This window comes from Xyrauchen texanus, unplaced genomic scaffold (genome assembly GCF_025860055.1).
Source record: "Xyrauchen texanus isolate HMW12.3.18 unplaced genomic scaffold, RBS_HiC_50CHRs HiC_scaffold_644, whole genome shotgun sequence".
Taxonomy (NCBI): domain Eukaryota; kingdom Metazoa; phylum Chordata; class Actinopteri; order Cypriniformes; family Catostomidae; genus Xyrauchen; species Xyrauchen texanus.
The window spans coordinates 1-14,039 of NW_026266626.1; the positions used below are offsets into that span (position 1 = coordinate 1).

The following is a 14,039-nucleotide window of genomic DNA, read 5'->3' on the forward strand; positions in this document are numbered from 1 at the left end:
ACCTTGGACTTGCTGGATTCTCCTAGTCCTTTTCCTGCTTTGTCAACAGGTACAGCTCCATGCTCCTTAGCACCTTTGAACAAGTTCTCAACCAGCTCATTTGAGCTTTTCTTTTTCGGAGGACCAACAATCTGCTGCCCACTGCGTTCTGACCCACCAGCAAAGAACCTGTAAGAGGAGAAATCTGATGTTACTTCTGTTTCACTGACTCCAGAAATCCATAACTGTAAAACTGCTCAATATTCAAGTAATAGCAACTCACATTTTAAAGAAACGAGATTATTATTATCTAGTCATTGGACATTGAAACGTACTCACCTCTGCCCTTCCTCATCACCACTCTCGTCATCATCCTCATGCATCAGATCCCTAAAGGACGTCACTCTGTGTTCACTGAAATCAAAGGAGATTAAATTAAAGCACAACTCTATGACTGTTAACCATGTAGAACAGTCATTGTCCCATTGAGGGTGTGGATAAAGAAGCCAGTTGACTTGTGTTACCTTGGCCCTGTGGATCGAGACACAGGCTCTGGCTGAGGAATGGTGGCAATATCATCATCTCCTCCATCTTCAAAGAAATTGGCTAGAGCAAGCTAAAGACACAGTACAGACAACTGTCACATCATTTCATAGACAGACACGCGACATGTGAATAAAATAGACAGACACACGCGACATGTGAATAAAATAGACAGTTTATTACACTAACACCTCCAAAATGTCAAGAACTACGACATAAAAAAAAAACAAATAAACCATCAATTCAGCAAGCTAAACCAGTTAGCATACGATGGCTGACTTTCTATGTAAAAATCTGTCGTCACAGTTTACGAGACTCTTCTTGCAATGCGATGCTGACTAACAGATCTTGTCGTCAGGACCACGTCAAGACTGTTTGGTTAACCAAATAAACCAGCTCAGGGTACACCTGATGATTTTAATGAAGAGTGACTTGCACATTTAGCTAGCCGGTTGTACAATTGACTGTGCGCCACTGGAGGCATATCTTCTGTTCCATTTTCAGCCACAGAGTTTGTACTTCACAGAGACAAATTGTATACACGAAGGGTTCGGTGTGCTGCTGACCTGTAGGTCCCAGCCTGCTGACTCGAGGAAGAAACGGGCCCTTTCTTCGTCAACATCAGTCACAGCAACGAACTCCCTCACCGCTTCCTCCCGTTCCGCCATTTTTTATGTGTGATTCTCGGGAACGATCCGACAGGAAACGGCTGACACGAACGATTAGTTCCGCTGTGTTGGAAACCAGCTCAGATGAAAGAGTTTTCTATCTCGAGTTTCATCTCTACTGATTATGTTTTTAATATCAGTTTTTTTTATAAGGTTTATAAGTCACCCACAAAAAACTAATCTCAAAATAGTGATTTATTTCGCAGTCTGTTACGTTGGGATGTGAGTTCCTAATTCATCAAAATGTAGTAGTACCACTGATCTATATATAGATCAGTGAGTAGTACAGATATTACTTTGTCTTTAGCACATCAGAAAGTTCGAAAGAAAAGTTTATATTTTACTCCTCTTCACTATACTTGCCAGCAGATGGCAGTACATACCTTTTCATTTCTTCAATTTGAGCACTGTCCCAGGGGTTAATTTGTTTATTAAAACTTATAGATTTAAACTTGTTTTCTTTCTGTTAAATGAAGGTCAAATTGCCTCGCAGTTCATAATTTATTTTTGGTACATTTTAAACGTTTTATTATGTATATATTTGGCTGTTAGCTTTAACCCAGACTTCCAAAATGAAACTATGAAAATCCAAAACAAAAATAAAAATTATTGAATGTATTAAATTATGAAAATCTAAACAAAGAACGAAATAAACAAAAAACATCTCAATATTTATTGTGTGAAATACACACATTTCTAAAGTTCACCCCAAAATTATAATTCTCTCATCATTTACTCACCCTCATACTCAACACAAATGAAGATTTTAAAAATAATATTTCATCTCTATAAGTCTGTATAATGCAAATGAATAATGACGAGAACTTTCAAGCTCCAAAAATCACAGAAATGTTGCATAAAGGTAATCCATATGACTACAGTGGTTAAATCTGTCTTTAGAAGCAATATGACAGGTGTTGGTGAGAAACAGATGAATATTGAAATATATAATATTTTACTGAAAGTGAAAGTGGAGATGTATTTTAAAAAAAGGATTTAAATATTGATCTGTTTCCCACACACCACACCTATCACTTCTATAGACAAATATTAAAGGCGAGGTAAGCAATTATTGCATGGAAAGGTATGCAAAACATTTCTACTCCCTGAAAGATATCACTGAATTAAGTGTCATATGATTTCTCACCAGTCTCTGACAAGCAACCTCTGACGCTTTCTGCTTGTCAATCATTTTGCGCATTCTCATAGTATTGTAGTTGCAGCAAATTATTGAAGCTTGAAGCCATTTTTATGCCATGTTGTTCATAATAGTTGTCAGTTGAGGGCGCTATTTTGCTGCTGATGTTTTTGAAAACTATGGGATGACAGTCTTCTGCTTGGTTTCTATGGTATATTGAATGAGCAGGGTTTTAGAAAGAGGTGGAGTGCCTAATTAAACGGCTCAGCTCATGAAAATTCCAGAACGGCAAAATCGTTTACAGCACCTTTGAACCACTGAAGTTGTATTGATTACTTTTATGCTGCCTTTATGTGCTTTTTGGGCCTTCAAAGTTCTGGCCACCATTCACTTGCATTGTATGGATCTACAGAGCTTGTATATTCTTCTAAAAATCTCAGTTTGTGTTCAGCAGAAGGAAGAAATCATACACATCTTGGATGGCATGAGTGTGAGTAAATGATGAGAGAATTTTCCCTACAAACACATTACTACTGTCCCACATTTGTGGCATAATTTCCACCACGCCAAACAATTTTGCCCCTAATAAAGTCTTTTCAAAAGTCAGTCTACTTTTTAACCAAGTTGACAAAAGTGTTAGTGGGGAGCATGCTTGAGATACAATGTGAGATGAGTGAAGTATGAAGAAAAAAAGAAAAATGAAGGCAAATATCACCTGTTAGCAGAATGTTTTAATTTGCCATTTCCAATTAAGCTGTAAATGTTTCCAAGTTTAACTCTGGAATGTAAGTTTGTTCTCAAATTAAATGGACACATGATTTTACAAGCTAGAACATTAACACACAATAACGTGTTACACAATATCTCATGACAACAAAATGTATTTATTGTTTGATCTGGATTTCCCTGGATTGTTTCCCTAATATTCCATTCATTAGCGATTGCTGATTAAAAGGTTCCTATGCAGAGGCAAACATGTGATAAATTAGTTTGGGAGTATTTAATTTAGTGCATATTGTTTGTGGAGAGAAACGTTGGCATGGTTTTTATTTGTTTTCGAGCACTCGCGGTTGTTTGATCTTCACAGTTAATCAGGTTCTGGTACATGACTAAACATCAGAGCACTGCTGTCATCATTTACCCCAAAGGTTTCTTTTCCTATCACACTCACTGCAGCTGTTGTAAAAGAGCAACATGTACTCAAATGTAAGCACCATCCTTTTTTAATCATCTCACTGGCCTTAAAGGGAATAAAATAAAATTGTAGCTTCTACATGCATTATTGATTTATATTCTTATAGATTAGCAGGCAGCTATAGAATGACCACTTTCTGCAGCTATTTCATTCAGAGACCCAATGATACTATTGAAACGTTTGCTTGACATCCAAGGACTCCAAGAACAATATAAGACAAATTAATAAGATTCATTAATTCCCCTTAATTTAGAACACAATGTTGTTTAAACTTAATGACTAAAAGTCTTTGAAGTCCTGAATTCGTTTCTTGGGTTCCATTTCAAGTAATACAAAATGTATTACACTGAATCACTGAATAAGCAACTTAAATTAGCAAAAATGTGATCTCAGTGATTTGGACCGTGGCATGATTGTTGGTGCCAGATGGGATGGTTTGTGTATTTCTGTAACTGCTGATCTCCTGGGATTTTCCCACACAACAGACTCTAGAGTTTACTCAGAATGGTGCCAAAAACATATACTATATAATTTCAAAAGTATATATCTACTTCTGTGTCTTGTAATTAAGATTCATTGTGAGCTACAGTAATGGTGAGTTAATCTATGCAAGGAAGCAGCTGTCTTGATACTCAAACAACAAGTATGGTCAACAAACTTTCCCCATTTCTGTTTCCCCCCTTTAACTTCCTCTTTTATTTTCTGTCTGTTTTTTCTCTGTGGATATAATTAAGCTCTGACCTTATTGACCTATTGCAAAACAGAGAGAAAGAGAGATACATTGAAAAAACGACAGCATAAAACATCCATGAAAACTTGTAAGTAAATACAGAATTATAAATCAGATTATTTGACACTATTTCCCTCCCATCAATGTCAAAGGCAAGCAGAAGATACCAGATATGCAAGAGACACATTAAGCAATTGGAAGACACAAGACCAAAATTGAATGATGAAATCAGCATAACAGAAAGCTTCAGCAACCTGCTTGTCTGGCTTCAGTTGTTAAAAGCATTGTACATACTGTTGTCTCTTTAACCACCACAGACAATGACAAAGTGTGGGTGTGCCCAACCAGACAGAGGGAGAGAAGAAATCCTTATCATGGGGAAAACTAACACCGGCAGCCAGGCTGTGGATGTGGGCCTGGAGTCACTGTTGTGTTAAGGGTAGAGGTCCACAACACAATACAAAGAGTGGAGGCCTGTGACCCTCAACCGGAGTAGGAAGAGCAGTCAGGCAGATAAAAAGTCTCAGGGCCAGAATGAGCAAGGCCATTCTGATGGCCTATCAAAATAATAGCAGTTTCCTCACTGGGTGTGATAATACAGGAGACGCTCTTGTGAAAGCAAGAATGAGCAACATAGCTGTGGGCATTCCTGCTTAAAAGACCAACTTGAATTGCCTTGCAGATTAATGCTGGTTAGTACTGGCTTTATGTGAACTCATGAGCCACTGTGAACAAGCTATATTTATAGCGCTCATGAAAGCGAAACAGACGTCAAGATTTTTGTGTAAAAATGACTTAAATTCCAGTTTTTTTCTCAACAAGTACTGGAGCACATTAAGGTAAACTAATTTGGTGAGCTGTCCATAACAGAGGGACTCGAGCACAGGTTTGTAATTTTCTAGATTTCCCTCATGTCCAAACCAGAGAGGCTGAACTATACAGTGACAAGAGAGGTAGAATGATGTACTGTGTAGAGAAAGGATTAAATAAAATTGCATCTCTTTTTTGTGCTGATAAGGCATATTATTTTCTGGATGGAGACTTAACGGCCAACCAGGCCCTGTGGATCAAGGCCCATTTACAATGGTCATGTTGGTCTAAAATTCACTCGAGATATAACTGCAGTGTGCAGATAACAGCTCTTAGACTTTAACTCTTGTTCATAACACCAGCCCTTTACCTGAATCTAAACACTTAGCCTTTAACCCATGTGCCTATCAGAGATTATTACTTCCAAACAGAACTCACTTTTCACTTCCCCTCTAATGGTGATCACTATTACTAATCGAATCCCATGGGCACTACAGATACATGGGCAAAATCCCTTACTTTATCTGATTCATGAATGAGACGTGGATGATGGTCTCACTTTCACAACTAAATGTTTGGCCACCAAAGACGGGAGGAAATGGATCCATAATTACAAAGATAGAACAGCTTCAAAACAGCTTTACAAAATAGCATTGCCACACTCATCTTAATTGATATCTATGGACGTTGATGTCTACTTTGAAAGGCCACTTTCTCGTGCCATCTCTTCCTCTCTTGGGATCAGCTCTGTTTATGTGGAGCTCTATAGCTCTTTATGGGGGATAGATGTAGAGATAAAGATTGGATCAACAGGAAGAGGCCTGCTTGTAGACCGGAGAGCCATGGGATTATGTTCCCAAACTATGACACGTATCTCTTTATTATCCTCTTGTCTGTCACTTTTCCATCTTTTGCCATCTTCTCTTTACATGGACTCTCTCCTTACCATCTCTTCTCAATCTCTCCATTCTCTCCCATCTCATCAGCTGTTCTGTGTGTGTGTGTATATATGTACAGTAAGTGCCTCTGATGTCCTTTTCTATGACCTGTCTTTTTTCACTCTTTTTAAAATGTTTTAATTTTGACACTTTAATCAGAGAGTTCAACTACCTCCTGATCATCCCTTCTTCAATCTTTTTCATTCTGTCCCTTCCTGCTGAGATCAATCAGCTTCCATCTGTATTTCCCCTCTGCTCCAAGTCAATCCAACTGTATCACCTTCTGAAAAGATCAGTGTCAACCTGCATGATTTTACACACTGGTCCAGGATGATTTATGGTTCTCAGTACTGGTCTAGCTGGTGGACCAGCATAGTCATGCTAAAGCTAAGACTAATTAACTAAATGTTTCTGGTTCAATGCAAGTTAAGCTCAACTGTCAGCATTTGTTGATTACCACAAAAAATTATTTTGACTCGTCCCTTGATAATTAAAAAAAGGGTTAGCAAAAATATTTACAGCAAGGCACTTACAATGGAACTGAATGGGGCCAATCCATGAATGTTAAAATACCCACTGTATACAAAAGTAAAAAATACAAAAACAAAAGTATAGCCACAAGACATGTTAGTGTGATAAAACCACTGTTCATCATGATTTTATTGGGTTTAAATCGATTAGAGTTTTAAGGTGTTACATCGTCATGGCAACGAAGTTGTAAAATTGGATATAACTTTACACCGATATGGTTAGTAAGTGATTTTATGACACAAAAATCATGTTAAAACTGAAAATGTGGCTAATCTTGTGGCTATACTTTTGAAATTATGTGTATGTTAGCGTTTATGGACTGGCCCACATTTACTTCCATTGTAAGTGTATTGTAACTGTCTTTAAAAAAACAACAAATTTATAATGGAAAAATAAGGGACGAGATGTATTTTTTGTGTGGATTCCAGCATTTCAAAATATACCATATGCTCGAGATCAGCTATGTATGTCTTTTCAGTAGGGTTTGGAAGGATTAAAAGCCTGACAGGGTTTCACTCCAGTACAGCACATGCTGAAAATTGAGTCTGGGAATATTGAAGTACCTCAGCAAAGATCACAGGAAGAACATCAGACATGTATAGAAATCACACCAAGTGTGAAATCAAATCTTCTCAGAATAAGCAAGAACACTTTTGAAGCCTCTTCATAATGTGTGACCAACACCTACTGCTTTAACAGAGAGCCAACAGTATTAGTAAGCAGCAGAAAAGAGAGGCAGACAGGCTATAAAGCAGAGAGGGCAGAATAGCTTCAGAAGACATTCACTGACCGACTGGAGTTGTATGGATTACTTTTAGGCTGCCTAAATATGACTTTTGGACTGTCAAAGTGCTGGCACCCCTGTACTTCCATTATAAGGACCTGACAGAGCTCTATCTTCTCCTAAAAATCTTCATTTGTGTTCTGCTGAAGAAAGACAGTCCTACACATCTGGGATGGCATCAGGGTAAGTGAATAATGAGAGAATGTTCATTTCTGGGAACTATTCCTTTAACTCATTACACTACCCAAAGGAAAACTTAATTTCTTCTTTCATACCTCAGGAGACTCAGTGGAGTTCAGACACAAATGAGAGAATTGTTGAGAAATAATGTCTTGATTGCAATGTCTTGAAGCTAGAAACTCCAATAAAATGTTCCATTTGCTTTCCATTTCTTGTTGTTTTCTAGGAGAAACCCTTTAGATATTAAAGGCCCCATTTCCACCTGGTATTAAGATGCATTTCGGGTGATCTGATCACATGTAGTCAGGTGAGACACATCGCTATTTACACCTGGTCGCTTAATTGAGTCTCATGTGACCACTTGTGTTCGTATTTGGAGGGGAGGGTCTCGGTTTGTAGGCAATGGAGGAGTCAGGAGTGTTTATTTAGTCTTTTTACGACACACTTCAACTTCAACATAAAAAGGCTCTCAGCAGCCAACATAAACAGAAGGGTCTTTTCTGTTTTCCTTTTACAACACGAGTTAAACACAGGCTTTATTGTGTGGCACACACTCAGACAGCACTCTCTGCTCTGCCACTCTATCTCTCTCCTCTGCCACTCTCACTCCCCTCTGCCACTCTCACTCTCCTCTGCCACTCTCTATCTGCTCTGCCACTCTCTCTCTCCTCTGCCACTCTCACTCTCCTCTGCCACTCTCACTCTCCTCTGCCACTCTCACTCACCTCTGCCACTATCTCTCTCCTAAGCCAATCTGGCGAGCCTTATCAGGTCTCCCTCTGCCATCACTATAATGAGAGACAGGTGTTAGAGTAATTACAGCCCAGGTGACGAGCTTTACCGCTTTCCCTATCCCGCAGACAGACACATGACCATGCCCCCCCCATGCCATAATGACATACATCAATCATTATGCCAGTGTGTTACTGAATGTTAATAAAGCGCAAAAAAATCAGAAAAGACAAAGAAAGTGCAAAAAATAAAAAAATTAAAGTCACACTGTTTCTCACAGCTGCGGTTTAAATTAAATCTAAGCACAAATGAAACATGTCAAGCAGAAATTTCTGAGATCTGTGAAGCTCTCGTGATTGTACATGTATTTTCTTTTTTACATTTTCTATCGGATGATTATTTCCCTTTATAGCCGCTCATAAACTGCAAAGTTTAAACTCTTGTTTTAGCGCAGCAGTTGATTGAAAGGTGAGGGGTGGGGCTTCTCTGCTGCCGGGACGCATACAGGATGGATTAGTGTTTACACCTCAAATGCAATCTGGTCTCATGCGTTTCGGACCACATTCGTATGTGGTTTCTGCGATCCGATCACAAATGTTTGGACCCCGTTTAGACCTGTATTTAGGGCTGGCCACATGTAATCGGAATGGGATCACCCAAAATGCATCTTAATACCATGTGGAAATGGGGCCAAAGAGATCTCATTAATTATTTTTCTCTCCAATCGGTATGGAAGAAAGGAAAGCAGACATCACACCCTTATAGGATGGGTGTGAAATTTGTTAAACCTGTTTTTATTTGTTTAAACAATTCACATTTTTACACAAAATTCAGTTTCTGTAAATGTTTTGTTTAGACACTATTAGTGCAATGAACCTTTGCGGTCAGACAATGAAAGTATGTGGGTATCACACAGAACAGACACTGAAAAACCCATAAACAAATCATATGCAGGTCTAGAGGTCCTTATGCCTCTCTTTATGGCCTGCTATTACACAGCAATCAACTCTTCTCTCAGACACAATGACTCCATACATCAGAGTCCTATGTTGAGCATTCCTCCTGCAGCTGCCCAGGCGATGGCTTCTTATGCCCAGTAATGCATAGAGAGAATGGTAGTCACCTTAACAACCAACAAGGAACTCATCTGGCTAGATAGATGTTTGGGCTGTGACAGTAAATAAATGTCCAGGATATCAGTTAACATTTGGCTGTTTTGTGACCCATGAGAGTATTTATTTAGGTTAAAATACATGTTTGAGGAGAAGGGGGTGTATTTAATAGCACTGATGGGGTTAATCTGTACTGTGTACTGAGTAATTTTGACTTTGAATGAAGTATTAATAAAACACTTAAAAATGTGTGTCTCTGCAGTTATGTAGAGGTTTATGAGGCTTCATTGTTCACAATATTTTACATTTTTTCTTTCAGGTCTCCTAACTTTACCCCAAAATGAAAATTTGTCATCATTGACTTAGGACTTCCAAGCTGCTCTTTTACATAGAATGAAAATGGAAAATCATTCACACCAATAAGCTTTAAAAAGTACAAAAAACACAAATTAAATATAAGTACTTAAATAAAAATAGCCCATACAACTCATACACTATATTCCAAGTCTTTTAAATCCATATGATACCTTTAAGTCACGAAAGGACAAAAATTTTACCTCGCCACTCCAGCCCTCAAATATTAACATTCACACTTGTCACTTGCATTTCATTCAAACCTGGTGCATCTCAAGTGGTCAAGACTCATGAGACATAAGAGCCAATGACATTTGATGTTATTGACTTGACCTGGTGCGAATGAATGGTATTTGAGAGCTACAGTGAAAGTAATACGGGTTTGGATCAACATGAAGGCAAGTAAACAATGACATAATTTTCCTTTTTTAACTAAAGGTGCACTATTCTTTTAAGTATTCTCTAAAATTCAGCAATGCATGTGGCATGTAGCATGTCTTTTTTGCAGGGTTCTTTCTCTCAGCATTCAACTTCAGACTTTTCTGAGAGCAGTTGGATGAAAGAAGGGCTTGTCATTAGGACATGTGTATCTATGAGGGTCATGAGAGCGTGTGTTTGTATGATCTGACATGTCATTATTTACAGCTGCCCCTTTACAATGAGCCCACAGTAGTAGAGTGCCAATGTAAGTCTATGTATTTAGGAAGAACATGTCTTCCTGTCAGCACTCATGATGAAGAGATGGAACACAGCTGCACTCCAGCACATGAACAGCTCTGTAATCAACACTAACACTATTACCATGACTTGGAAACACTGAGAGAACAACAGGTGCACAGGATCTGGAAAATATGTGAGAGCTCCAATAAGGACCTGTGATTTGTTAGAAGAGAGAGGGAGATAGAAAAAGAGAGAAATGGAAAACAAAGAAAGAAGTGTGCATTTTAATAGTTTACACAAAAATTAAAAAGTTGCCATCAAGTAATCACACCTACAGTATGTCATTACATTGCAGCATTATTTTCTTTCATCCTTGAAACACAAAAGGAGATGTGGGATGGAATGTCCAAGCAACTCTTTTCCATGTAATGAATGTGATTAATAATTTTAAACGACTTGTGCAAATCAGTCTTCTGAAAACATACAATAGCTTTGTGATAAGAAAAGATCACAATTTAGGTCGTCATTCACTAATAATCTTCCCCTCTGCCATTGTTCTCAAATATGATTTTGTAATCGTGTTCAAATAAATTCCAGCTTTGGACTTGCCACCCCAGATTTGATGTACAGTGTGGATAGATTACTTCTGAAATGTAATCTGGTACTGATTACAAATTACACAACAAAAATGGTAATCATTGATGTAATATTTTAGATAACACTTTTAAATTGTCTAATCTGTTTACTTTGGGATTACTTTTTACATGTTTTGATGGAAATCTAAAAATCTCTATTTAGACTCTTTTCATTAAACATTTGTAAGCATTGCAAACAATTAGCTATTTGTCAGTCCCTAAGTCTTATCACCCCCAATGCCTCTCCACCCCCCAACCCTTGCTGATGCTTTGAAAGTCAAGACTAACAGGAAATGCTATCGATATGTAATTATGTGATCCACAAAAACTGTAAATATAGTCTGATTACACTCATTTAAAAATGTAATGTCATTTACTTACAAATTCTTGATTTTTGTAATCTGATATCATAGTTCAGATTACATGTAGTCCATTAAGGCCCCTGCATACATCTTACGAAATCGAAGAACGAACGGGTGTGATGTAATTTAGAACAAAATCTGGCCTAAAAGAAGGTGTTTTTGAGTTTGTTTCAGTAGCTCGTCTGAGGGAACTTTTAGGAAAACTTCTTACCAGCTGCTAAACACCTTCTTACTGCCATTGGTCCACATCTTCGGTAGGTAGGACCTGAAGCTCCGCCTACTTTGAGGCCGACAACTCAGTTAAGATCAGTCAACATGAGCACAACTTGTCCTGCCCCAATTTACTAGTGGCGCTGTGGTAGGCCTCAGTCATTAGTCATGCCAGTTTCATAACAATATAATAGCACTCAGATTTATGTGGGGAAGCTGATTTGAATCTGTGATGCAGGCTTGTTTCTCCACTGGTCACTAAAACTATGTGTGAGTTTCCCATTACAGCAGCTGTAAAGAACCACAACAGCTGCATGTGTGTGCTCATCACAGTCAGTGATGAGAGCCATAGTACCATTCAAAATTTTGACTTAGAGGAATAGTTCACACAAAAATGCAAATATCATTTGCAGTGATATTTTTAAACAGTCAGTTACATGATACACAAGATCCAATGACATTTAGCATCAAGGAAATCCAGTAAAGGCCCCAGCACACTTACGGAAAAGATCTTCTTCGTTCAGAGGTAAAATGAAGTTCGAAACAGCTGAGCAACGACATATGTTCTTACGTTCTGATGCACTTGTTTGACGTCATCACCCACTTCCAAAAAAAGAAAATAGTTAAGAGGCTGTTGAATCTACTTATCGAGCACATCTCAAAATCACATAGATGTGTGTTTTATGTTGTCATGTCTTCTGAGTTTGCTCTTTCAAGGTAGTAAGACAAGACTGATTTTTACCAGAATGAGACAGTCAGACACCGCCACACCGTTTTAGAAGTAAATACGAGGATGCTCACGACTACACGTAAAACAACTAATGTAATATTAAAAAGTGTTATCAATGACTTTATGCCTCTAGCCGTAAAATTAATTCATCAAATAAATTTTATTAACCACTCAATGTTGATTTAAAGTAATATATATATATGCAGTGTATTTCAATGTATTTTGTCTTGTTTGAATTTAGAATTCATGACACTAATGCGCTAACACGCTATACACGGTCATAATATGTACTGGTTAGACTCTGTTTTTGTCATTTTTAACGACACTGATACTACTGCAGAGATGGGTGTATAAAAAAAGAGTATTAATTGGCAGAATACAGACAAAAAGTATGATGTTAGGCATCTTTTACTATGGGCAGATGTGTGAATGGCTTTCGCTGCCGATGGCACATGAGTGAATGGGCACTTGAGAGTATTTTATTAGGTTTGATTCCTTCTGTAGACTAATTAAACAAAACCACAGGCTTTTATTATTATTATTATGATTATGATTATTCAAATATGAGAGGGTTGTAGGCTATGCTTAATAGGACATCTCAAAACTATTCATGTTCCTAAAGGAAATGTGTGCTCAGAGAATATTAAACTGAGAGAATTGCTTTTTGTATTTTCTTTTTATAAAAACTTTAATTAAACATGGGTTGTTTGGTGGCCCCAAAGAGTATTTGGACACTTAAAATTAATTTAATTGCACTAAATAGCAAAATATCAAACCATTTTGCTTCTGCAATTAAATTATGTAAATCTTTTCTCAGAAATAATCACTTTTTTGTTGTAAATTTTTGTATCTTTAACCAACTGATCCCCAAGACACGTTTTTTGAATGTGTGTGAAGTCAGTTCACCTCAAGATTACACAGGTGACCTAGCAGAGTAACCACAGATGTAGTTCAGCATATTAACTATGGACATGTTCCACTAACATTTGATAACCATAAAATGCCCAAAGATGTTTTGTCTTCATTTTAAACAACCCAACCAACAAAGTCCTTTTGGTGAAATGCTTTGCTTAAAAAGTGAGATTCTGTTATCTATCTTGAAAAGGTTCTTGTTGATTGCTTTTTTTATGTCTGCTGTAGGTTCAAATAAAGCATTTTTCATAGAAAAAAAAGAGTTCCTTTCTTGCAATTTGATTTACTTAGTTGCAAATTTTAAAGACTACAGCCTAAAATTCAGCCTCCTTTCCCCAGAGTCATTCTTTGCCTTACCCACTTGTAAAATGTCTATATCATTTGCCACAAAACCGCTCACTTGCTCTGTCTCCTGCCCCACTGGCTTTGTTATCAGATAGGAAGTTGCAGTAAGTGGCATCCTGTCCCAGATACATGCTGAAGGAGAATGACGTTGAGAGAAAGAAAGAAACAACTTTTTATGAAATATTTAGCAGACACTGGCAAGGGCTCACTAGATCTTCTATTTTTCATAAGGCTTAATGTGCCTTTATACTTTGTTTGTGGGGTATGTGCATGCCTATTTGCAGATGTGGAAAATATATTCTTGTAGTTGTGCATAGAAAGAAATAGCTTTTTTTGTAATTAACATTTTTATTAAATCATACAGTAACAAAGAAATGCAAAACAAACATATATATATATACAATCAACATTTCAAACCCACAACACTATATATATATACATATATACATACATACATACACATAATAATCATACAAACTATATTACACTAC

General features: G+C 37.5%; 1 protein-coding gene across 1 annotated transcript; it reads right to left on the reverse strand.

The window, feature by feature from the left end:
• Positions 1 to 5: 5 nt before the first annotated feature.
• LOC127642479 (NSFL1 cofactor p47-like) lies at positions 6 to 1,214 on the reverse strand (the record flags this gene model as incomplete). Its single annotated transcript, XM_052125099.1, has 4 exons — positions 1,089 to 1,214; positions 504 to 595; positions 319 to 393; positions 6 to 168 (listed from the first exon to the last, which is right to left on the reverse strand). Coding segments are annotated over exons 1-4 (432 nt in total), but the record flags the coding sequence as incomplete, so codon positions are not given.
• Positions 1,215 to 14,039: the final 12,825 nt, after the last annotated feature.